Source organism: Ammospiza caudacuta, chromosome 24 (genome assembly GCF_027887145.1).
Source record: "Ammospiza caudacuta isolate bAmmCau1 chromosome 24, bAmmCau1.pri, whole genome shotgun sequence".
NCBI classification, from domain to species: Eukaryota; Metazoa; Chordata; class Aves; order Passeriformes; family Passerellidae; genus Ammospiza; species Ammospiza caudacuta.
In genome coordinates, this window is record NC_080616.1 from 1,714,924 (window position 1) to 1,740,956 (window position 26,033).

Consider the following 26,033-nt stretch of genomic DNA (forward strand, 5'->3'; position numbering starts at 1 on the left):
AATTCCCACCAAATCAGCAGCCTGGATGAGCCAGCCTGGAGTGCTGGCCGCCCACTCAGCCCCCCTCACTCAAAACGGAGCGTGAAACCACCCCTGGAATATTTCGGGTGAGAAAACAGCAAATTCTGCGCCGAGATTGAGACTGTGGGCGTGTGAACAATTCCTCTATCCATGCCCCCTCCCCTGGACAGGAATAAGCAGGGGAGGGTGGGTGGTGTGTCACCCCGATGGTTGTTCCTGGTGGGATTCATCCCTGCCAGCACTGCTGGCTAAATTTGGGACCAGAGTCCATCAGTCCAGGAGAACAGCCAGACAGAGCCGCCTGGAGGGACAAACTGCTGTTCCATCTCCCAGCCCTCTGCATCATCCCCAAAAGCCGTCTGAGGTGCCCGGAGTGGGGGGAGCCATGGGGGAGCAGCTCCGAGTTTTATTGAAGTGGGATGGACAGGAAAAGAAATAATAATAAAAGCAGCGACGTGGGTTCTGGGGTGTGTGTACACAGCCAGCTGCGTGGGAGGCTCAGGATTCGGGGACCCCCCGCTCCCGGAGGTAGAGGTCACGGATTTCGGCCAGGCTGCGGCTGAGCCCGCCCAGCGCCTGGGCGATGCCGCGCAGCACGGCCGCGGTCTCCCGGCGGCTCTCGGCGTATTCCCGGCGGAACGCCCGCAGCTCCTGCACCAGCCGCTCGTTGGACTGCACGAGGCTGAGCTGGGGGCGCTCGGGGGTCCCGTCCAGCCCGCCGGGGGGCCCCGCCTCTCCCGCGCTGCAGTGACTGAGCTGCTCGGCCTCCTGCTCCAACAGCAGACTCGGGAAGTCGGAGCCCAGCGGCTCCTGCGGCCCGCGGAGGTCGCCGAGGGGGAGTTCGGAGGGTGCGGAGCGCGGGGGGCTCCGGCTCCAGCCCTCGCACAGCTCGCTGGGCGGGCAGATGCCGGTGCGGGGCAGCCGACAGTCTGAGCCGCGGCCGGGAGCGCCGTCGGCAGCGGGACCGTGGAAGGGCTCAGTCTTCACCTCCAAAGGCTCCTCCTTTACTGGCTCCTCCTTTACACCTGTGGGACCGAGGGCGAGCACAGGGCAGCTGCAGGGATCTCTCGTGTTCCCGGTGCCCCACGGACCAAGTGACAGACCCTGTTGTCTCCATCCCTGTGCTCATACATCCCCTCTCCTGCACCCAGCCCCAGTTCCATCTATACCTATCTCCATAGTTCCGTGTCCCTCATGATAGTTCACTCCCTTGTCCCTCTCCTGTCCCCAGTACTCCCATACCCCTGTCCTGATTCTGGTGTGCCCACGTGCCTGTATGGTCCTGGTACCCCCATGTCCCTGCCCCAGTCCAGCCATATCCCTGTCCTGAACATGGTGCCTCTACGTCCTTGTTTGGTCCTGGTACCACCAAGTCCCAGTTCTCACCCCACTAACCCCCATGTCCCTGTCCTGGTCCCAGTACTGGAATGTTCTTTGTCTCTGTCTTGGTCCTGCCCCATGTCACTGCCCCAGTCCCACCACATCTTTGTCCTGTTCCCAGCCCCTTCTTATCCCTGTCCAGGTCCCAGTACCCTGTGCCTTTTGTCCCTGTCCTAATCTTAGTCACCCATATCCTTGTCCTGATCCTGGTACCCTTCTGTCCTTGTATAGGTGCCCCTGTTACTCTCCCTGTCTCCCATGTCCCTGTCCTGATCCTCCCACATCCCTGTCACCTGTCCCAATATTCCATGTTTGTATCCCTTTGCCCTGACTCTGTGTTCCCTCTGTGTCCCTGCCCCACTGTTCCTGCCCAGTCCCTCCATGCACCTGTAGTGGTCCCAGTGTCCTGGTCCTGGTTTTTCCCACATCTTGGTCCCAGTCCCCTCACATCCCTGCTCTGTTTGCCTGGATCTATGTCCCAGTCCCTCCATGTATCTTCCCAGGCCTAGTGATGCCTTAGGATGCCCCCATATCCCTCATGTTCCTGTCCCAATCCTCCATGTCCCTGCCATTGTCCCCTGTATCCATGTCTCTGTCCCCCATGGCATGGCCCCAGTGTCCCTGTCCTGGCCCTTATCTCCTGTGTTCCTGTCCTGGTCCCTCTACATACCTGTCCTGCTCTCAGTTTCTTGCTCCTCATCCCGTGCTCTTGTTCCTGGTCTCCTGTGTCCCTGTCTCAGAACCATGTTTCTGTCCTGGTCCCCTTGTCCTGGTTACTCCATGTCCCTTTACTGGAGGGACCAGTGCCTCTGTGCCTCTGTGTCCATGTCCCAGTTCCTCATGTCCCTGTCCTGATGCCCTGTATCCTGGTTCTCCAGGTGCTGATCCAGGCCTCCTGAGTCCCCATCCCCATCCCCCCATGCACCTGCCCCCGTGTTCTGATCTGGCTGTGTCCCCTTTGCTGGTCCTAGTCCCCTGTGTCCCTGCATGCACCTGTCCTGGTCCCAGTGACCTGTTTCAGGCTCAGTTCTCTTGCATCCAAGTCCCAGTCACCCATGTCTGTGTCCTGGACCCCCACATCTTGGTCACAGTATCTCCATGTCACTATCGTGGTCTCCTGTATCCCGATCCCCTCACTTCCTGGTCCCCCTGTGTCCCTCTTCCTCCCAACCTCTCCCAGTCCCAGTGGCCCTGTGTCTGTGTCCTGGTTTCCCATGTCCATGTCCTGGTCCTGCATGTTCTGGTGCTGGTCCTCGTCTCTCTTGAGACCAGGGTTAGATGGGATACTGGGGAGAAATTCCTCCATGCATATATCCTGGTCCCAGCGTCCCTATGTACCTGTTGCTTGCCCCACTTCCTAAACCCATTTCTCCATGTCCCATTCCAACTCATCCATGGCCCCTATTTCGTCCCCCATCCCGGTCACCCAGCAAGTCCCTGCCCCATGTCTGTCCTGGTTCCTCATGTCCCTGTCCCACCATATACCTGTGCCGGTCCCCCCCGGAACGCGGTCCCAGCACCCCCGCGACCCTGCCCCGCTCTCCCCGGTCCCAGTCCCGGTCCCGCATGTGCGTGTCCGTGTCCTCCGTGCACGTGTCTCCACTCTTCCGTCCCGGGACAGCACCCTCGTGTCCCTGCCCTGTCCCGCTGCCGCTGCCCGCGCACTCACCGTGCTGTGCCGACCCCTCGGCGCTGCGCATCGAAGGCTCGGTTCCGGCGGCGCTGCGAGGACCCCAGACGGGGGCGGGCCCCGCTCCGGGCTCGGCCGCGCCGTTCCCGTTGCTCCCGTTATTCCCGGCGCTCCCGGTGTTCCCGTTCCTGGCGGCGGCCCTGCCGGCCGGGCCCTGCCGCTCCAGCCGGTGCCGGCTGATCTTGTCCCCGGCGCGGCGGCGCAGCCCCCGCCAGCGGTTCTTCACCTCGCCGATGTCGCGCTGGTGGCGGCCGGCGGCGTTCACCTTGTGCGTGATCCGCCACCAGATCTTCTGCTTCTCGTACGCGTTCACGGTACCGGCGGCGGCGCCGAACAGCAGCGGCTCGTACCGGAGCACTTCGCTCATCAGCACCTCCAGCTCCTGCAGCGTGAAGTTCGGCTTCCGCTTCAGCAGCCCCCGCCGCGCCCCGCCGCCGCCCGCCGCCGCCATGCTCCCCGCCGCCTCCGCCGCCTCATGCCGCCGCCCCGCCGTCCATCGCCGCCGCCTTGTGCCCTGCACCGGTTCCCCGGTACTAAGCGGGGGAAGCGGAGCCGGCGACCCCCGGCAGCCCCCGTCGGGCGCTGCCGCAACCGGATCCGGGACGGACCGGACGGGCCGGGGCTGCACCGGGCCCCCTGCCGGCCCCGCCGCGCGCCGCTCCGCCCCCGGTGCGTTAACGGCGGCCCCGGTGCGACAGCGGCGCCCCCTGCCGGGCCCGCCGCGCACAGCAGCGCCCCCGGCTCGGTAAGGGCGCCCCCTGCCGGGCGCGCTCCCTCCCCATCGGGGGCTGCGCCGCCCCGCTGCACCCCGGCCCCCCGGTTTTAGTGACGCCGTCGGGGCTCGGGAGACGCCCCTGGTGCTCTCACCCCGGGGCCGGCCGGATGCTCGGTGTGGGATGTCCCAATGGCCCCGTGGTGCCCGCGTTAGCAGGGGCCGCCCCAAGGGGCAGGAGTTCGGGGGCAAGGGGCAGGAGGACCCCGTGATGCGGATACTGCTCCTCCCGCTGGGGCCACGGCTTTGCGCGGCTGCAGAAATGCCCCCTAAAACGGCGTTTCACCTCTACCGGCAGCCGCCTCTCAGCCACGCATGTGGGTGTCCCGGAGCAGGGAGAGCCTCCCGGGGGACACCCGTGTGCTGCTGCATCCCAAAACGGCCCTCGCCCCGTGGTGCCAGGGGGAGAACAGTTCTGGGTGACCCCAGGGGTTTGGGGTGCTCAGTTTTGGGGTCACCCCGGAGTTTTAGGGTGACCCTGAGGCACCCAGTTCCGGATTTTACCTTGGAGTTTGGGGTGACCCTGGGGCTGCCCCAGGATTCCCAGTTCTGGGTGTACTCAAAGGGTTTTAGGTGACTGTGGGGTGGTCCTGGGGTGTTCAGTTCTTCATTACTCCAGAGTTTTGGGGTGTCTGCATGGCTCTGTGTTCCTGGTTGTCTGCGTCCAGCAGCAGCAGGCTGCCCCATTTGGGGGGTTTGGCTGTCTCACTTGGGGGGTCCTGGGTGCCCCATTTTCAGGGGTTCTGAGTGGGTGACGAGGGACACCCAGACTGGCTTGTCCAGGTGGTCCCAGGGTGCCCAGTTCAGGGTGGGCTATGGGTGTGGGAGAGGGAAAAGCTGCCCCTGGCTGAGGTTGCTGAGTCCATTCCCAGACACCCCCTGCACCTCAATTTGGGGTCTGGGGGCATGGACCTGTCCAGAGGCACAGGAAGCATTTGGGTGAGCTTTATTGCTGATGCAGTGGCCACAGTCATACAAATCGTGATCAACGTGTCACGACAGGAAGGATGGGGGGAGGAGGATGGGCATCACATGACCCCAAAACCCACTGCCCCCCTTGAGCTGGTGCTTTCCCTGCTCTCTCTGAGGCGGATTTGGTTTCCATGCTCTGAGGGTCCTGGGGGTCCCCCTGCAATACTGTGGGTGCGTACAAGATGCCCGAGCTCCTGGCCCCAGCCTGGCTCCCTGTGTCCCCCACTTCCATGCCCCCTCTCTCCCTGGCTGCTCCCTTCTCCCACCCTCCCATTCCTCCTGACATCAAGCCTGAACCCCCAGTTCTGCAGCCACTGCTGTGCCTGAATCCCAAAACTCTGCTGGCCACCCAGAAACCTTGTGGTGATGTGGTGATGGTCTGGGTGTCCCCTGCTCCCCCCCATGGCTGGGGGTACTCTTGCTCACCCCAGGCTGGACCCTGGATAGAGTGGGGTGCCAAACCCCTTTGTTAAGCTCTGACGGGGGATTTCCATAAGGATCAGCTCTGCAGACCCCTGCTCTATTCTTGGCATCTCCGGTGGGGCACAGTGCTGGTAGAAGAGTGAGCTTGAAGGCTTCACAACCATCAAAAAATAAATACAACCTCCTGCATCATGTCCTGCTGGGCCCGGCCCATCCTCCGTGTCCCAGAGAGATCCCTGCTCCTCGGCGTTGGTCACTGCAGGTTCCAAAGGGCTTGTCACGAGAAAGGTGAGTGTCTGGGGGTCTGCCATGGGCTGCAGGGGAAAAATCCTCCCGCTCCCTACTGCAGCAGCTTCGGCAACTCCACCTGCAAGGAAGCACACCCCATTACTGGGCGAGCAATGGGACGGGGTGCAGGACTGCACTGACACGGTGTGGGGACATCCATGGCAGGGTTAGATGGGGAGAAATTCCTCCCTGTGAAGGTGGGGAGGTCCTGGCACAGACTGCCCAGAGAGCTGGGGCTGCCCCATCCCTGGAAGTGTTCTAAGGCCAGGTTGGATGGGGTTTGGAGCAACCTGGGCTAGTGGAAGGTGTCCCTGCCCATGACAGGATAGAGATGATCTCTAAGGTCTCTTCCAACCCAGACCATTCAATGACCTCTTTTTCTTGGCCAGGCTGCCCATGGACAGCCTAGCAGGGACACAAACCACCTGGAATGTGTGACAGGTTTCAAGGCTCCATGCTGGGACCAGCATTAGGCCCTTTTATTCCAGCAGTTATTACTGCATGGGGTACATGTTTGACGATGTGCTGCCCAAGGGTGAATTTATGGGCCTCCTGTATTAGGAGGGCAGCTGCTGCCACAGCTTTCAAGCACCCAGGCCACCCTTGGCTAAGTCTAGCTGTTTGAGAAGTAGGCCACACCTCTCTGCTGGTCCCCAAGTGCTGTATCAGTACTCTCAGAGCAACATTAACTCATATGTAAAGAGTTCAAAAGGATTAGTCACGTCCAGACTGGGGCTGACATCAAGAAATGTTTCAGTTGTTTAAATGCAGGTGAAACCTCTCCAGCCATCCTGGGCCACCTTCTACCCCAGGGGCATGGGCTCAGCCACAACAAGATATCAAGAGCCCAGTGACTTATAACTTACGGATGGGTTTTTCCTTGTGTCCCAGCCCCTGGATCCTGGTGGATCTGGCCAACACAGGAGCTCTGCCAAGGGATAGATCTGCACCTGTCATGCTCTTTGCCAAAGGATGGATCTCCTGTTGGATACTGTGCCAAAGGCTGGACCTGCTGACCTCATCTGCTCTGCAGGATGGGATTAAAGGATGGATCTTCCTTCCCCATGTGCTTGGCAAAGGGATGGATCTGCCCCTGTGCAGGGGTTGGACACAGCCCCACTCCAGAGAAGGACACTGCCAGAGTGACAGCCACCATGACCTCAGCCCCCAGCCCCACCCTGTGCATGGGCCCCACCTGGCCCTGCACTTGCCTTCTTGAGTTGTTTGAGGTTGCTGGAGCGAATGGCTGCCAGGAGCTGGTCTCGAGAGTTCTTCTCCTGGACTGGCAGCACCCGGTCTCCCAACTTCCTTTGTGTGGCTGGCGAGAGTGAGTTCTTCAGGTTCTCGTTGATCATCAGTGGTGGGGCGAGCGGAGGAGGAGGTGGGGGTGGTATGGTGGGTGCCCCTCCTTTCTTGGGAGAGCTTTTGGGGGAAGCCTTGGGGGATGGCTGCGGGGATGCCTTGGGGGACCCCTTCGGCACTGCTCCAGGCTTGGGCACCTCCAGGAGGTCTTTCTTCTCCCCCCGTTCCTGTGCCAGTTTCTGCTCCTGGAGGCGTTTCTGCCTCTGCCTGTCCATGTTTCGGCTCAGCAGGTTGGTGACAGTCATGCGTGGCCCAGCCAGCTCGAAGTGGTAACCCAGCTTCAGGAGTGTGGTGTTCTCTTTCAGGAGCTTGGCAATTTCCATCTCTGTTTTCCCCCCACAGATGTGCCGCTGGTTGTGGAAACGTAGCTCTGTTAGTGTGTTGTTCTGCAACAGGGCCCGGAAAATGGCCAGGATACCCTTGCCTGTAATATGGTTGGAGTCCATGTTGATGCTTGTCAGCACCTTGTTGGACTTGAGCATTATGGCAATGGCAAAGGCCACATGGTCATCAGCGCGGGTGTTTGCCAGGGCAAACACCTTGACCACAGTGTTGAACTCCAGGGCCTCAGTGAAGCGCACCAGGGTCTCGTTGTTGATGCAGTCGGAGTTGTTCACGTTGACCTCGGTCACCTCAGCGTCATTGTTCTTCACCTTCTCGATGAGCTCGTCAAAGATGCTGGAGGCTTCATCGTCCTTGGCTTGATCTGCAGAGCTGCTGGAGGAAGACTTGGAAGGGCTGCTCTCGGCTGCTGCCTTGGCCTCCTGTTTTTCCTCCACCTTTTCTGCCTTTTCTGCTTCTGTCTGGGATTTATCATTCTCATCTGCCTTGGATTTTTTCACAGCCGAAGCCTTTTCCTTTTCTTTTTTGTCATTTTCTTTTTTATCTTCCCCTCTTGTGTCTTTTTTTGTCTGTTTCTTTGATTCTGAACTGTTCTCCTCCTTTTTGTCCTTCCCTGTGTCCTTTGATGCTGAATCCTTCTCTTCTTGCTTCTTTTCCTTCTCTGTCTCCTCCTTTGCTGCTGAGGTCTTCTCTTTTTCCTTTTTATCCTTCCCTGCATCCTCCTTTTTAAGACATGAGCTGTTCTCTTCTTCCTTTTTATCCTCCCCTTCATCTTTCTTCAACTCTGAGCTCTTCTCTTCCTCCTTTTTGTTCTTCCCTGTGTCCTTCTTCAACACTGAACCCTTCTCTTCCTCCTTCTTGTCCTTCCCCATCAGCTTTTTTTCCATGGCCTTTACTTTATCATTCATAGCATTGCTCTCTTTGCTCTTGGTCTCAGTCGCAGCTTTACCTTTCAGGTCTGTTTTCTCAACACTTTCTTCCTTTTTAGAGTCTTTCCCCGCTTTAGCATCTTGTTTCTGGGCCAGTTCTTTGGAAGGAGATTCTTTTCCTTTTTCTTCTTGATTTTTGTCTCCCTCATTCTTGTTCAACCTGCTTTCCTAGTGAGAGAAAAACACCCGGGAATTACAGGAACAGGTGCCTCTGACCTACAGCCTTGCCACCCCAGTCCCAGCCTGTGGCTGGCCTTTGAAGAGGAATATTTAGCCCAGCCAAGGTCCCAGCTCCAGGGAAGGGTTCAGCATGTGAGTGCCTTGAATGTAGGCAGAGCCTGCAGGACTCAGGTGTGATGAGGTCCTGCTGCAGCTCTCTAAGGCAGCTCTGCTCTCTTTTGCCTCCAGTCCCCCCTCCCAAAGGGCTCTGGAGGTCTGCAGGACATCTTCCCTGACAGGCCACAAACTAACAAGGTGTAGGAGGCACCTTCTCTGATACCCCCTCTAAGTTATAATTTTTTAATAATTTTTCTAACTAGGGATGGAGGTAGTGCCTGTGAGCCCCAGGTTGCTTTCCCGCCTTTCCTAAATGGTTTCCAGCTGGATGCTTGGTGGCTTTTCCCAGTCTGTCGCCCAGCACTCTCCACACTGTCCTGCATGTGTGTGCAAGCAGGGGAGAGCCCACAGCAATGTCCCTAGTGACACCGCTGACCCAGCAGTCACTCCAACCCTGGGTTCTGCAAAACCATTCTGCCTTCAATGGCAGTTTGCACTTTTGAGCAGAAAACCGAGGAAATGGGAGCATGGCATTTATAGCTTTCTAATGCATGAGGTTCTCCCAGCATATCTGCTCCCAGTGTCCAAAGACATCAAAAGAAGGAAGGGCTTGGAGAGTCTGGGGGAAAGTCAGAAGGAAGTTTTGGCCATTTTTACAAGCACGTGACCCTTGCCCTTGGTACAGCCTGTCCTGGGCATTGCTGCTGGCCATAGCCAACTCCAGCAGCTTGGGGACACAGCCAATGCCTTGTTGCAGCCTTCAACCAAGGCTGAAGGGCTGGGAGGGGTCTCCATCAGCGTTGGTACAACCTTTGATATGGTTCCCATCCTTCTCTCTGGCAGTTGCCAGAGGGCAGAGTTAGGTGGGATATTGGGAAGAAATTCTCCCTGTGAGGGTGGGCAGGCCCTGGCACAGGGTGCCCAGAGCAGCTGTGGCTGCCCCTGGATCCCTGTCAGTGTCCAAGGCCAGGCTGGACAGGGCTTAGAGAAACCTGGGATAGTGGAAGGTGTCCCTGCACATGGCAGGGGGTGAACTGGGATGAACTTCAAGGTTCCTTCCAACCCAAACTAGTCTAGGACTCCATGACATGAAACACATCCATTTCCAAGGGAGAGGAACCAATGCTTCACGTGGCTGAAGGGAGATGAACTTGACGCTGGGACCAAGTTTGCTGCATAGTGGAGGATGCTACCATAAATTTAACATCAAGGTTTGGCAATTTAAATGCCCTTCTCCCTCTTCCACAGCTAGGGAACGCACAGGTCCTCTCACTGGCCTGGCTCATCACCTTGGCTGGAGGGATTTTAGGACTCCAGGGAAAGGAGGAAGGAAGATGCCACTGGGAGATGCAGCTGTGATGCCTTTACAATCTCCCTGGATCCTCTCATGATCAGGACAGCACTGTGGCTTCACCCAGTGCCTCAACCCCCAGGCCTGAATCCTGACACCAGAGTGTGCAGTCAGGCTGGCCTCCTCCTCTTCATCCTGGTGCTCCACAGTGTCCATGCTGGGGCAGCATAAGGCTGAACTTTCCCCACATGCAGTACTGCCAGCGCTCAGGGACAGATTTCTGTGGAAAGAACTGGCTGTGCATGGGCAGCCCTGGGGACTGTTTGTACCTGGTGTATAAACAGATGCCATCAGGGACGAGAGAGCTGTTTGTTTAGTTAAGCGATTTCTTGGCTCCTGGTGCAGGGCTGAGCAGGGACAGGAAGGCTCCTGCCAGACCCCTGCAGAGCCTGGCCTGGCCTGGGGGCCCCACAGTCCCCACTGCTGCCACCCCAGGGACCAGGCATGGGGCTCCCATGCACCCCAGTCCTGGGTGCTGCAGGGACCAGGTGATGCCACCTCCTCTGGCACTGAGCCAGGGGTCCTTGTCACCAAGCTGTGCTCTATTCCCAGCACCTGAATGGTGCACAGATGCTCAGTGATATCCTGAAGCACCTCAGTGGAGGAAGAGCCCTGGCAGGAGGACTGTGGGATGAGAACACTGGTGTTGCCCTGCCCCCAACAGGGCCTCTCCAAGGTGTTTGGGAGTGCCCAGGTTGCAGGTTCCTCTGAGAAGGGACATTTATCCTCCCCAGGGCTCTGTGACACTTTGGTGACCCCAGGCTGAGCACCCATCGAGTCAGAGCCAGCAGCCTCATCTCCATACCAACTGCTCCAGAAATCTTTCTCCTTCCCAGCCCAAGCTCACCCAGCCTAACACTGGCGAGCTCTGAATCTCCCCTGAGCACCCTGGGCACATCCAAGACAAAGAGGAAAAAAGGCTTTGGCCAGGGATGAACAGAACTTGGAGAGAGGGAGAAAGACCCTGGTGAAAATTACCAGCAACCTCTCCCATGCTTGAAGAAGGTGATGGTTTACTCCAGGCAAATTAAACCAGAAGAAAATTAAATCCATGGAAAATCCGTACTTGGGAAAGGTGCTGCAGCACATGCTGAGTGTGTACTGTTGTGTGGTTCAAGCTTCCATTCATGGGTGTGTGACCACATGTCCACGTGCTGCAGTTTGGGGGAGGAGAGATCTGGAGCCAGAGAATGGGATGTGGGAAAAGAGGTGAGGGCAAAGGAATCAGGAGAAAGAGAGCTGGGAGAAGTCAGGGGAAAGAAGCTGGGGGAAAAGGAGCCAGTTGTGGCCCCAGGCATGGGAACAAGGGAATGACACAGATATGCAGTGACCATCACAGGTGTTCCTGCCACTGTGGGTAGCACTTGTGGGATCATTTGCTTACAGCAAATTTGGGATGCATCAGAAGATCCCATCTAAGAGATGCAGGTTATTGGAAGAAGTGCTGGATGGTTGCAGGGGATGAGAGGGGCTCAAGCTGCTTCATCTCCTGTGGAGCTGCCTTGGGAGAGCCCTTGGCAGGCACCCAGCTCTAGTGGCAGTAGAGGGACAGGAATCGGGAGGAAAAAAAGTTCAGGCAAGAAACCAGATCTGTGTTTCTAAACCCAAGGGTCACAGTGGGCCAGCTCCATCCCTTGCTGGAGCCTGGGGTCATCTCCAAAGCAGGTCTGCTCCAGGCCCTGCCTGAGGCCACATGCGTGCCCAAGAGGGAACATGTCCTTGTCTCCTCCTGCCTTTCCACCACCTCAGGGCTCTCGGTGTGTCCCCCTGGCTCAGCACGTGCTGCAGCAGCCAGCCTCAGGTGTCACCGGCCCACCACTGCTGATAATTCCAAAGTCCTCACCTCCAGGCTGGAAGTGCAACTAGAACTCGGAGGCAGAGCTGTGTTTCAGGAGAGAGATAAGCACCTTTCCCTTGCTCTGGAACCCCTGGCTGCCCCCATGGCCACCAGCACAGCTTCTCCTACAGCCCAGGGCCAGCTGTCCCCTCTTCATGGCTATCCCAAGTGCTGCCTGCTCATTTCTCTCTGCCCACTGGCATATTTACCTTGGGTACCTGGAAACCAGTGCTGCTGCATGCACTCTGTGCCTTTCCCTCTGCCACAAGCACATTTATTAGGGGAATATTTTTACACAGCATGTCAGACTTTTAAAAATAAGCCTAATGAAAACAGCCTGGTAGTCGGTTGATTAATCACCAGTGTTTTGATGAACTGAAATGCCTTCCCGTTTCCTCTAAATAGACTAAAATGAGCATTGCCATGGCTTGTTAGCATTTGTAACCCTCAAACCCACTCAGATGTTGCCTTAAAAGGCAAAGGAGACTGGGAACTTCTTGCCTGGAATCCAAGCACTCGCTCCAGCACTGAGCAAGGGATGGGGCTGGGGATAGAGCTGGGGATGGGGAAAATGAATCTGGAGGTGGAGTGAGGGTCTCCCTTCCTGCCCCCAAAGCCCCACAGCTCATTTTGGGGTGGAAAACGGCTGGTTTAATGGCAGTTATTGATCTGGCTGTTTGCTTAGCAGGCAGAAGGTGGGCACAGTCACCCTGCTGTGCCCAGAGCAGATTCCAAGCAAAAGGGAGAGGAGAGGAGAGGAGAGGAGAGGAGAGGAGAGGAGAGGAGAGGAGAGGAGAGGAGAGGAGAGGAGAGGAGAGGAGAGGAGAGGAGAGGAGAGGAGAGGAGAGGAGAGGAGAGGAGAGGAGAGGAGAGGAGAGGAGAGGAGAGGAGAGGAGAGGAGAGGAGAGGAGAGGAGAGGAGAGGAGAGGAGAGGAGAGGAGAGGAGAGGAGAGGAGAGGAGAGGAGAGGAGAGGAGAGGAGAGGAGAGGAGAGGAGAGGTTACCCAGGGATTCACAAATCCTGTACCCAAGATGAGGGAAGGGGCACTTGGTGGCTCAGCAGCTGCTGGTACCTCAGTCCCTGGCAGAGGAGACATGGAAATGCATTTGCCCAAGTTTAGTCGTTGCAAGGGGCCAGCTTTCCCCAGCCTGCAGTTATTTTCAGAGGTATGTCCTGGGAAGAGCCCCTCATGGTCTCACCATGGCAGGATGTGCTTGGCTCAGGCAAAGAACAAGAGGTGAGGATGGGATCTTGGGAGCATGAGCACCTCCATGCTGGCTCCAGGGAGGAGTACCCCATTGAGGTTCAAAGAGGGCTTGGCTGGGAAGCCAGAAGACTCCCAAGATCAGAAGGGCACAGAGCTTTTGGAGTGAGTCCAGAGGAGGCCAAGAGATGCTCTGGGGGCTGGAGCCCCTCTTATCTGGAGACAGACTGGGAGAGCTGGGGGTGTCCAGCCTGGAGAAAAAAAGGCTTTGAGGAGACCTTAGAACCCCTTCCAGTGCCTAAAGGGGCTCCAGGAGAGCTGGAGAGGGACTTGGGACAAGGGCCTGGAGAAACAGACTAGGGGCAATGGCTTCCCACTGCTGGAGGGCAAGGATAGGTGGGATACTGGGAAGGAATTCCTCCCTGTGAGGGTGGTGAGGCCCTGGCCCAGGTTGCCCAAAGAAGCTGGGGCTGTCCCATCCATGGAAGAGTCCAAGGCCAGGCTGGACAGGGCTTGGAGCAACCTGGGACAGTGAAAGGTGTCCCATGGCAGGGCTGGAATGGGATGATCTTCAAGGTCCCTTCCCACCCAGACCATGCCATGATTCAAAAGTCCAGAGGTTCCTCTGTGCAGGTGACTGCTGGGGACATGAATCGTGCTGGTCCCCATGAGGAAAGGCCAAACCTGCCCTTGCAGCTCCTGTGAAAATGGCTCCAGGAACAGTGAACTCAACTCAACCTGCAGCCATGACCCTGGCTCAGTCTCTAATGTCGCCTGCAGCTCTAGGGGCCTCTGGAAGCTGAGTATGAGACTGTGATGATATGAGAACCTCAGGAGGACAACAGGGGAAGCTTGAGCCAGGATCGGGTCCATCCCAATCATCTGTACTGCTGGGAAATCTAGGGTCAGCTCCAAGGTGGCTAATATGGTTTCTGCACATGCACTGCAGCCCACCATGACCCTCCTCTGGGGACCCACTGCCTCCCTCCTTTCCAGCAGCTCCCCAGGCAGGGCCATGCTGCCTGTCTGGCACGTGGATTTGGCCACCAACAAAGACTGTCCCACCAGAACCAAGCTCCTTACAAAGCAACTGTAATCCCTCCAGAGCTGCACACTTGTGAATAACGCCCAGGCCAAGGGGTTGTTCCTCTCTCCCAGCCTTTGCTGGGATAATAAATTCCTCCTGCAGCCTGTGAGATATTTTCCAGATCATCTCTTGGCACGGCATGGCTTAGACATCACCAGCACAATTCCATTGGTCCCACACAAATTCTGAGCGGCTTTTGGTGGTGGAAAATTGGGGAAGTGGGGAAGCCCAGGAATGAGGTGGGATCTCTGAGACACAGACAGACAATTCACCAAAATCTCTTGGTCAGCTGTGGGGGTCCCAGACCACACTGGTGAGGGAAGGAAACTGTGTTGAGTTACCTGAATTAGCAGATTTAGGGAATTATGATCCATGACTAACAAGCCAATCTTCTTTCACTGCCTGGGGGGTTTCAGTCTGTCCTACAGCTCTTTATAGGGCTGCTGCCAAGCCCTATAAAGTCTCCAAAGCTACCACAAGACTCTAGGATTGAATCCACAGCTCTAACTTTGGGAATCACTCTCTGGAGATCCCTGCCTACCTGCCAGACTCTGAGGACTCCTATGTTCCCTCTGTCCCACCCACCTATCCCAAATCCCAGCCAGAGCCCATGAGTGAGGCACCAGCATCCTTCCACCCCTCAGTGTGACCCTAGGGCTGAGGAGGCTGAGTAGGAGCCCTGTGGGAGCTCCAAAGGGACAGGGATGTCCTTTGAGACTGTCCCCCTGCATGGAGAAGCCGTCGAGGTGGCTGGGGGCAAAAGCAGGGGGTTGCAGGTTGTTTGATGTTCCTGGTATTTGGGTACCTGTTCCTGGAGAGGATTGCTAGAGGCAAGCCAAACCACAACAAGCTGCCCAAGCTCTTTTCCTCCATTCCTCAGCCAGTTTTGAGTAGCCTAGGGACAACTCAGAGCCAAGGACATTCCCAGAAAGAATGCTGTGTCCTTTGCTGAGTCCTGGGAGCTGCTGAATCTGGATTGCCAGCGACCTGCAAAGGAAGCAGGATTGCGAGGCTTCTGCCGACTCTGGGACACCCTGGACAACCCTCCTGCTCCTCAGCAAATACCATGGAAAGATTTGTGGGAGACCCTGCTCACATCCACAGGGCTTCTTGAGAGGATCAGGCAGCCAAGAGTTTCTCTTGGCACATTTGGGCTCTTTTGGCACTTTTGGGCTCTTTTGGCAGGAAGGAAGGTTGAAAGGACCTCAGCTTTCAGCATTGGGACATACATGACCTCTGGCCATGGTCTGTGTGCTAAAGCCCAGAGAGATGTAAGAACTCCTTGCCCTGTCCTGCTTCACATATTATCCTGTCATTTTAACAAGGAACTCAGCTTTTCCCCTTCCCTTCTGCCCAGATCTCTCTGACCCCAAATATCACTGGGTCTTTGCATGTCTCAGGCCAGTGTTTTTAAAAAGTCCCCTTTCTGAGATGCAGAGCTGTTCTCCAGAAAGTGGGCAGCTTCTGGCCCTGATTATTCCTCTTATTTTCCCCTGAATTAAGGCGATAAATGTTTTAACTTGGGTTTCCTTTAACAGAAGAGCTCCAGCCCTTCCATGGAGACACAGCCATTTTCCAGAAAGCTGTAAAGCCACTGAATACTATGCAAATGGAAACTTTTTTCATCTAACAAAATCAAGTTTTACAAGTCCAGGTTTTTCTCTTCTATTTGCTGTATTTCCAGCCCTTCTACTGGCACTGCCATGGCTGAACTGGATATTTCCAAGATGAGACCTTTTCCCTGGTTGTCTCCTCTTCATCAGGGATTGAAAAGAGCAGGGAATCCCAGCAATTGACACTACAACACCTCTAGGCTGGATTTCTGCCCAGTGCACTTCGTGGGAAGCCCACATCAAGCATTCACCGGATTTTTAGGAACAGCAGAATTGCAATTCAGTCCTAGCAAGTCTTAATCCTATCTCCATCCTCTGTGTCATAAATGCTGGATGGTCAAGGAACAGGACACCGCTCCCAGCCTCTTGGCAACACATGGGCACATATCCAGGCCTCTTGCTGGTGCAAGTATCCAATGGATTCCATCCAGCAGCCCATGGAACCATCACAGACACCCCCTGGAAATGGGCACCTGCTGCTGGAAGATGATCCCAGGTTCTTGAAGCAGGTGAGATGAGGCAAGCTCCAAGTGCCTACCTGGAAAATCAGACCAGTTTTGCTGGTCATTCCCTTAAATAGTTTGTGGGAAACAGGAGCACCTGCTCCTCAGGCTCTGGCACCACATGGGAGCTGCATCCCAGGACAGAGCACTTAGTAGGCATACAGCCAGGCATGCCAGGGGTCACCATCTCTGGTTCTTGGGACCTGGGGAATTCCCTGCAAGGAAGAAAATGGCAAATCACTCTCCTTGGCAGAGTCTGCCATGGCTATGCAGGAGCTCATTCCTGTGCTGGGCATGTCCAACATATGCCATGGTGCCCCTGTCAGGAGGAGGGACCCCTTGGAGCCCTCAGCAGCATGCAGCATAAATCCTGACCCAAATACTGTGCATAAGCCCTAGGCTGCTCAACACATGGTCAAGAGGTTGCACAGGACACCTCTATGACATGGACTGGCGCCTTTCCAGTTGTGTTTCAGGAAATCACAGAATAATGGAATTACTATGGTTGGAAAAGCCCTCTAAGCTCGTCATGTCCAGCCATTCCCCCAGGACTGCTATGTTCACTGCTAACCCACGTCCACAACAGCCACATCCACATCCACACAGCTCTTAAATCCCTCCAGGGATGGTGACTCCACCTCTGCCCTAGACAGCCTATGCCAGTGCTTTACAATCCTTTCCATGCAGGAAATTCCCCCGTTTCCAACTTGAACCTCCCCTGGCACAGCTTGAGGCCGTTTCCTCTCCTCCTGTTCCCTGGGAGCTCAGCCTCACTCCCACATGGCTCCTGTCAGGAGTTGTGCAGAGCCAGAAGGTCCCCAGGTCCCCCCTGAGCCTTCTTTTCTCCAGGCTGAGCCCCCCCAGCTCCTTCAGCCACTTATGGGGCTCCAGACTCTTCCTCATCTCTGTTCCCTTCTCTGGTCCTGCTCCATCCCCTCAATGACTTTCTTCTCCTGAGCAGCCCAAAACTGTTACTGGGATTGAAGGTGTGACACCAGTAGTGCCAGCACAGGGCATGGGCACTGCCCTGGTCCTGCTGCCACACCATGGCTGGGACAGGCTCGTGTTGCTTCCACAGCTCCAATTCCTTTCTGTTTTCATCCCTGTTTGCTCACATTCTGGGCAGAGGAAAGGACAGAGCAGGACCCTTGATTCTCCATGGTGTGTCTGTCCCCCACCATCCTGCCAGCCACACCTTGACTATGTATGCCCTGCCACTGAGATCCTCCTGCTCCATCCTGCCACGATTCCCACACAGCAAAGGGTGGGCTGGAGCAACAGGAGTGGTTAATCCCAGCGTCCTGCTGGAAGCTGAGTCACTGAGATGGTTTTAGCACACAAGTGATGTCACAGTGCTGCGAAAGAGAGAGACACATAACGGACCCAGCTCTTCTCCTCCTCCATGTCTATTTATCAGCTCAACATAAACACATATTAAACCTCCTGGGCAGCTCAGCCCATATAAGCTAAATGCTCCAAACACTTCCATGGATTTATCTGCATCTCTGTTGTGCTTTATGTAAACATAGAACTTGGATTTTTACTCTTTTTTCTCCAATTGACTAGAAATCCACGGGTTTCTTTCCCTGCTCGTGCCCTTAGATGGACCGTGGATCTCCCAGACTTGTGTGTGCCTTTGGCATGAGCTCCAAGTCACTGGGAACGATTTGTGCTGCAACTCACCCGGGTCACAAAAGGAAAAACAAGGAAAGCAAAGCTTCTGCCCCCAAGGGCATCACAAAAACACTGATCCAGCTGTAAAGGTCTTTCTCACACCATTTTTTCAGGAATGCAGCTCAAAGATGCCTGTGTTCTCGCTTCCCATTTTTCAGCTGTTCTCCACAATGCAGATCCTTCTGGGAGCTGTCATGGGATTGTTCTTGCTTCTATGTTAACCTTGGAGGGTTGTTTTATCATCTGCTGCAGGTAACAGCTCCTGCTGCTGCTGCTCATCCCTCTTGTGACAGGGTTGGGACTTTTTCAGAAACTCAGAATGAAATATAGAGCACAGACAACAGTTTTCATTTCTGAGCAATGAAAGGGATCTCCTGGACTTCACAGAATTACAGAATCAATTTGGTTGGAAAAGGCCTCTGAGATCATCTAGTCTGATCTGTGACCAATCCCCCCACCTTGTAACCCAGCCCAGAGCACTAAGTGCCACATCCAGGCATTCCTTGGACACCTCCAGGAAAGGGGACTCCACCACTGCCCTGGGCAGTCCTGTCCTGTTCAATAGATGACCACCCTTTCCATGGAGAAATTCCTTGTGATGTCCAACTTGAACCCTGGGAGCAGAGCCTGACCCCCACCTGGCTGCTCCCTCCTGTCAGGGAGTTGGAGAGTGACTTGTGCAGCTGGAGGGACCATCTGTGGCCTCCTTTAAAGACCAAATAGGAATGGCTCAATACCTTTGGTTTCTTTCCAAATGTGCGACTAGTTTGGATATCCTGGCTATCATCCATGGAGGAACGCAAAGCCCAGGAAGCTGCCAGCTCTACTCCTCTCTGTGTGCCAGTGAAAGCACCCACAGCTTTACCCACTGCTCAGTCCATGGGCCGCAAGCCACTGCAGAAGCCTCTGGATGGATGTCCCAGTGTCACCCACCCCTTTCATCTCTTTTGGGGGGCCAGAAGCTGTTCAGAACAATTTATTATGGTCTGTTCTCTCCTGTGAGAGAGATGAGACCCTGGCACAGGGTGCCCAGAGCAGCTTTGGCTGTTCCATCCCTGGAAGTGTCCAAGGCCTGGTTGGATGGGGCTTGGAGCATCCTGGGGTAGTGGAAGGTGTCCCTACCTATGGCAGGGTTGGGTGGAATGGGATGGGCTTCAATGTCCCTTTCCACCCAAACCAGTCTGGGATTCTGGGATTCTTTGAACTTGATGATCTTAGTGGCGTTTTCCAATCATAAAGATTCTCTGATGAGGCAGAAGAGACCAGGTCAGGATATGGCTAAAAGAAAGGCAAGAGCTGAGAATTAGTGAAGACTCTTGGAAGGGAGAAGGAATGGTCTTGGCAGTCAAGAGAACTGAGAACTGGCTGATAAACAGAAGAGCAGAGTTTCAGTACATATGTTAGGGAAAAACTGGAAAGATGCTCAAGGAATGATATAACTCCTGCTGTACCTTTGTTTGCAAATTCCTTCGAGTCTGAACCAGCAAGTTAAATAAAGAGCTCCTTTCTTCCCTCCAGATATTTTAATGAAAAGATGACAAGCTTTGAGCATTAATAAAAAAAATTAAATCCTGACTTGTTTGCCCGTGGTGTTGAAGAAGGGCTCACTGCTGAGGATCTCCACTTTCCATAGAGGGAAATCAGATGACTGGATTAAAAATCACACAGCAACAAGTTCCAAGCCTGAGTGAGTCAGAAAGGACAGGAGGACTTTTTACAAGACCTTCCCAAGGTCTTGTAAAAACAAATCCTTCTCCAGGGCCTGCTGTCCACCAGCATCCTTCAGATACACAGAATTTGGATTAAATAACCTCTCTGAGCTCACTGTTTATCCCTCTGCATCCAGACCAGGCTATAAGGAGTCTGTCCAGCCTCCAAGAAGAGAGCCTGGGGACATGGAGACATTCCCAGGAGCCTGCAGGGATAAGGATGCATGGACCTGGAACAGGAGGAGGTCTTGCCTGCAGAGGAGTGGGATATCTGAGAGAAGGCAAAAAGGTGCTGGAAGATAAGTGAACCACCTCAGCTTCTCCTGTGCGAAGGGGGTCCAGCCTTCATGAGACAAAAATACAGGGACCATCTGCACTGTGCACATCTGGCTCTGGCTGTGCAAAACTGCCCCGACATCCAGCATCCCCTGTTCAGTCTTTTCCTCAAGGAAGCTGGTGAGTGGGCTTCCATGGAAAGAGACACCCATGACATGAGTATTTTCATAAAAAATTGGCTTTGTGGCCCTGGAATGATTCCCCTCTATAAGCACAATGATGCTCCCTCATGCAACTTCCCTGCACTTCCCAGCCATCCCTGCTTGAAGCTGCATGCAATCAAATCAAAGCAAGCGCTGGTTGGGAGGCAGGACTGGGAACTCTGATGGGACTGGGACATGCAGGTGCCCTCCCCTTACAGGTGAGCTTCAAAGAGCATTTGGACAACTCTCTGAGGCACATGGTAGGTGGGATTTTGGGGTTGTCCTGTGCAGGGCTAGGAGCTAGACTCAGTGATCCTCGCAGGTCCCTTCCAACTCAGGATATTCCAGGATTATGTGAACTGAGGGAAGAAGACTCCATCCATTCCCAGGGAAGATGGTGATGCTAGAGAAGGGAAATCACAAGGAGGAGCTGTCTCTGCCATCAGGGGCTTGTTGTTTTGGGAGTCACCAGGGTGCTGTGGTAAGTTGGGAATCCAAGGAAAGCCAAGAACAGCTGCAGATGGATTTTGTGGAATATTTCAGAAAGTAAAACTTCCTGTTGTGGACTTGGCAAATGCTAAGGAGGACTCATACACCAAAGCACCAGTCCATGGCACGTGTGGTTCACATGGAGATCCTTCCCATGATATAGCTCTTCTCATCTAGGTCCCATCTGGCAGAGGTTCCCTGAGAGTGTTTAGGGCTAAACAAACGCCAGTGGGAAAGGTCATGGAATTATGGAATGGTTATGCTTGGAAGGGACTTTAAAGATCATTCCCTTAAAGACCATAATGGAAGAGACCCCATGGATGGGGTGTTCTCAGGGTATACCTGCTCTGTGCACAGACACATGGCTTTTATAGATGTCACCAGCAATAGAGGAACTGGACCAGCTCCCACAGACCACATTTCCTCACACAGCTCAGCTCTCAGAGAAACCTATCCCACAGGGACAGCTGCAAGAACCCCTGTGCCCTGGCACACACAGATTTTCCTCTTCTGGACAGAAATCCCAGGCATGATACAAGGATTTCAAGTGACAGCAAGTCAGCTGTGCCCCAGGTAACTCATGGAATCCTAGACTGGTTTGGGTGGAAAGGGACCTTAACGATCATCCAGTCCCACCCCCTGCCATGGGCAGGGACACCTTCCACTATCCCAGGTTGCTCCAAGCCCCATCCAACCCAGCCTTGAACACTTCCAGGCATGGGGCAGCCCCAGCTTCTCTGTGCCAGGGCCTCACCACCCTCACAGGGAAGAATATCTTCCCAATATCCCATCTAACTCTGCCCTCTGGCAGTTTGATAACACAGCACCAACTTCACAGCATGTTTCTAACTGGAACTTTTCTTGTTATGCCTTTGCCTGTGACAGTAAAGAGCCATGAGCTAATAGAAATCATCTCTTCATTTATCTACTCATGACCAGCCTCTGTGACACATGGACCATGTTGAGTACATTCAGAGAGGGGCACTCGCCCAAGCCCCGCCCTTGGGCTTGGTTATACTTCCACTCATTAGCAAGATAAAATTAAGATTAATTTATTACTGCATCACCAAGATGGGAATTTGGCTGTCCAGTGTGGAAAGGCAGGGGCAAAGCTCACATCTATTTTGGGCTGTTTATAATCTGCTTCCTAGTTACCCTAGTTTGCCCCTTTCATCACTAAGAAGATGTGTTATTATGTAGTTAACAATATTTCTAAATATATCCACTTCTCCCAGTATTTAGGTGGAAATGTAGGTGCCTGGCACCAGTCCAAGAACAGGGCAATGACTGCAAGAACTGTTAGATGGGCAGAAACTCAACATTTCCCTTCAAAATACCTTATTTTGCACTTTGGAGGGATTCCTGCACATCCCAGCTAACACACAATGTCCCACAACAGAGATTCCCATCAGGAGGTATGGAACAGCAGGGAGGACATAAGAAGAACATGGAACTTCTGAAGCAAGTCCAGAGGAGGCCACAGAGGTGCTCTGAGGGCTGGAGCCCCTCTTATCTGGAGACAGACTGGGAGAGCTGGGTGTGTTCGCCTGGAGCAGAGAAGGCTCCGAGGAGGCCTCAGAGTCCCTTGCAGGGCCTAAAGGGGCTCCAGGAGAGCTGGAGAGGGGCTGGGGACAAGGGCCTGGACTGACAGGCAGGACAAGGGGGGATGGCTTTTCACTGCCAGAGGGCAGGGTTGGATGGGATATGGGGAGGAAACTGTTCCCTGTGAGGGTGGTGTAGCCCTGGCACAGGGTGACCAGAGAAGCTGTGGATGTCCCATCCCTGTCAGTGTCCAAGGCCAGGTTGGATGGGACTTGGAGCAACCTGGGATAGTGGAAGGTGTCCTTGCCCATGCAGGGTTAGAATGGGATGAACTTTAAGGTCCCTTTCCACCCAAACCATTCCATGATTCCATGAACCAAGGACGAGAATCTGCCCTCCTCTCTCTCCCTACTGAAGACACATCACAGACACAGTGCCTGGCATTCCTAATTTAAGGCATCAAGAGAAACTTTTACAAGCTAGAAGCAGATATGTGAGCAGACCAGGGGGTGGGAGGGGGGTGGTGAAGCACAGGCACAAGGTCAGGGAAGGAATGGGATGTAATTCCAGTGGGAATTACCTGTGAACATCTAGAAGATGTTATCCTGTGTCTGTGATGCCTCTTCAGGAGATCTCCTTGGAGCCCTCTCTTCTCCAGGCTGGACATCCCCTGCTCTCCCAGCCTGTCTCCAGATCAGAGGAGGTCCAGCCCTCAGAGCATGTCTGTGACCTCCCCTGGATTTGCTTCAGAACACTGGGAGCTGTTGATGAGAGGGGCTGAGAGGGACATGTATGGGGTGATGCCTACACACCCTGGGGGGATGCCAAGCCCGTGGGAGGGCAGCCACCATGCCTGTGCTGGCTGGCACAACATGGAATCTGCTGACACATGAGAGGGATTTGTCATTGGAGACCTCAGAGCCCTGAACAGCTGGGGGAGAGTTCAACACCTGCCTGGGGTGCTCTGGATGGCTTCATGTTCTCATTCCATCCTTCAGCAAAACATAGCCCTTGGGCTTCCTTGGACAGAGGAACTGAGAGAGTTGGCTTCCTGCACTGTTTTTTTCTGACTGTTCATGTGGTTTGATGATCCCATCCCATCCCATCCCATCCCATCCCATCCCATCCCATCCCATCCCATCCCATCCCATCCCATCCCACCCCACCCCATCCTTGAGCCCCATGGCAGAAGACAGCCCTTCTCTACCATCAGCATGATTTGCTGTGCCAGCGCTGTAAACTGGCATTTTCTAGGTGTTAATCCCAGATCCTAACAATGGCAGGGAGGAAGGGGTGTAGGATATACTTTTTTTCCTTGGCCTCCAGGGATTGAAATAGAAGATGAAAGTCAGTTCTGCCCTATCCAGTTACTGCAATACAATCAAACTGGGCCATTTTCACTGACAAACTTGACCTGTTGCCAATTTGCTTTGTCTTCCACTGCCTGAACCTCCTTAACTCAGAGGGCAGCAGGAGATTTTCCAGGACCCCTGTGCTGCCCTCCCCTCCAGCCAGTGCCCTACACCATAACCCAGGTGTCTCTCCTCCCCAGGCCACCCCTTTCCACAACCCAATTCTTCTCCCACTGCACATACACTCTCAGGCATTTCCAAACAACATTATGTTAAATCAGGCAATTTGCCAGATCTCTTTTTAACAAAACTCACAAATTTCCTCCCTTCCTCCTGGTCATGGACACTTCCCTATGCCAATTCCCAAGCAAGCCCTCATGTTCCAACAGTTAACACTGAAACAGCAACACAAATCATGTCAAACCCAAATGTCCCCCCCCACCTGAAAATGCAAATTTTTTAGTGTCATCTCTTGGGATCGCCTGCAAAACAGTGGTCACTGGGATGACTGGTCCTACATAAAAGCATTTCCCTCTCCAGGCAGGTTTGTCCTGCAGCACCTGCACTTCCCCACCACAGGGAAATTTTCCATTGGTGAGGAAAAGAAATCAAGGCAGAGCCCTTGTGGTGAGGGGCACGGCACTCACTGTCCCCCAGCCCATGTCAAGCACTACATATAGAAGGTGAAAGCTGCTCCTTTATCCTCAGAGCCAGTGAGCTCCTAGGCTGCCCAGGACAGGGGTGGGAAGGAACAATTTAACCCCTTGTTCAGCTCTCCAAAATCAAGCTTCAGTTATTTTTCCTACTGGTGCAATTTTCATTCCCACTCATCCCAATATTTAGAAGGGAATAAGGGTATCTATGCCACAGTCAGGAGAGGACCCTCCTGAATAAACTCCATAAATATCCAGAAAGAGAAATATCCAAGTGCTCTGGGGTAGTTACAGATTGATCACCCAGCTGGAAGACCCAGGGTACAGCTGGGTGACCTGGGATAGATCTGGAATCAGAGCCAGAGCAGAGCAGTGCCCCACAACACTTGGCACTGCTTGTGCTGCCAGAACTCTCCAGCTCCGGCACAGCAGATGTGAATGCGACATGAAACCACCCATGGCCACATGGATCAGCTGCTGCAGAATCGCTGTTTTTCATTTTTTGGCTCAGCCTGCCATGAAAACTAGGGAAACCAGACACTTCCCAGGCTTCCAAGCACAAAGCACATAGCAAATACTCTTAGTACTGAGGTTAATAAATGTTACAGAAAAGCAGGACTGTCTCCCACTAAGGCACAACACAAAAAGAGGAAAAGGACTGACATGAAGCTCTCGAGCTCCAAGCAAACTCTTAAAGAATTTGCCAGGTGCAGAGAGGGAGATAAATATACCCAAATCAAACTAAAAGAAGGAATTTTAAGTGAACAATAAATGCCAAACAAATGTCACAGGGTAAAACCTGCTTCTCGATGTGATTTCCACAGAGCAGGAAACATTTTTATTCCACAAGAACCAGAGACTGTTTAATCTTTTGCATAAGAAGAACTGAAATGATCAAGATCCCCAAAGGAGAGAGAGGAAAAAAAAAAAAAAAGAAAAGAAAAAATGCAGCCCGTGGCATCACTGTCACTGCATCGGCCCCTCCAGCAGCCTCCTGTGAATCCCAGCTCCACTCCCAGCCCTGCCAAGGGATGTTAGAGAAGGGGCAGGGAGAAAATCCCAGGCACCAACACAGGATTTGGCTTTACCAGTAACACCAGGGGTTTTATGGGACACCCTGTTTCCTCCCAGAGTGCCAGGACCAGCTCCCTGGTCTCTCCAGGACAGCTATTCCTCCTCAGCAAGCGCAAGCCTTTCTCAGGTTTTGTGTTTTCCATCTCGTCCCTCACTCAGCCCGGGGGAAGGGGGGGTTCGAGGTGTGTTCCCACTTTTCCCGCAGCAGCAGTGGGGACGTGACTTACGTCTATCGAGTGCTCCCGCTGCAGGAGCCTCTTGGTGTCCTTGTCGTGGTGGTTGAGCGCCGTGTCACAGTTCTGTGGGCCAGGTAAGGAGTTTTCTGATTGGTTTGTCTGACTGCGCTCCACAGGGATGCTCCCGTCCGCATCCACCACATCCAGCTCCTTTTCCAGCTCCTCCATCTCCTCTGGAGACAAAGTAGACAATAAATTGTCTATATCTGGATCTTCACTAACTTGTCGCCGGTATTTGGCCACTTTGGACATCTTGGCTCGCTGGCGAGACACGGTGGCGGTTGTGTAGTACCCAAAGCAAGAGAAAAAAAAAGAAGCCGAAGCTCCAAGGCTGCTTCCCGAACGGCAGCAGGTGCTGAAGTGTTAAATCTCAGCAGCTCTCCAGCCCGAGATACGGTGGTTATCCAGAGGGGACACCCCTCGGCCCGAGAGTTGGCCAATAACAGGATCCAGTGGCGGTTCGGGCGCTGGGAAGCCAATGGAACCCGGCGGGAGGCGGGGAATGGTGCTATCAGAGGAGCCTGAAACCCGAGGACATTCCAGGGAACCGTGCAGAGCTACATGACCAAATTTAGTCCGGAGCATTTCGCCTTTTAAAGGCAATGGGCCAACCTAGTGAGAAAACAGGGAAAAATGCACGAGCCGGCAGGCCGGGAATGGGGGATGGAGGAGGCAGCCCCAGCCTGTGTCGTGGAGGATAGGGGGCTGCTAAAGTGGGCAGCGTGGCCACAAAGGGATGGGGGGAGCCTCTGCTGTAGCGGTGACAGCTCTTGGC

General features: G+C 54.4%; 2 protein-coding genes across 3 annotated transcripts; both read right to left on the minus strand.

Annotated features, from left to right (window-relative positions):
- Positions 1 to 407: 407 nt before the first annotated feature.
- On the minus strand, positions 408 to 3,530 carry LOC131567788 (myb-related transcription factor, partner of profilin-like; the record flags this gene model as incomplete). Its single annotated transcript, XM_058819531.1, has 2 exons — positions 408 to 1,046; positions 3,071 to 3,530. Coding segments are annotated over 2 exons (987 nt in total), but the record flags the coding sequence as incomplete, so codon positions are not given.
- A 1,662-nt stretch (positions 3,531 to 5,192) lies between these two features.
- Positions 5,193 to 25,586, minus strand: LMOD1 (leiomodin 1). 2 transcript variants are annotated; one of them, XM_058819502.1, is made up of 3 exons: positions 25,250 to 25,586; positions 6,758 to 8,347; positions 5,193 to 5,625 (listed from the first exon to the last, which is right to left on the minus strand). In XM_058819502.1, the coding sequence occupies exons 1-3, from the start codon at positions 25,508 to 25,510 to the stop codon at positions 5,599 to 5,601; spliced, it is 1,878 nt and encodes a 625-aa protein (XP_058675485.1). In that variant the 5' UTR covers positions 25,511 to 25,586; the 3' UTR covers positions 5,193 to 5,598. The 2 variants fall into 2 exon arrangements, with proteins under 2 accessions (XP_058675485.1, XP_058675484.1); XM_058819501.1 differs by lacking the exon at positions 5,193 to 5,625 and having other exon boundaries at positions 6,707 to 8,347.
- Positions 25,587 to 26,033: the final 447 nt, after the last annotated feature.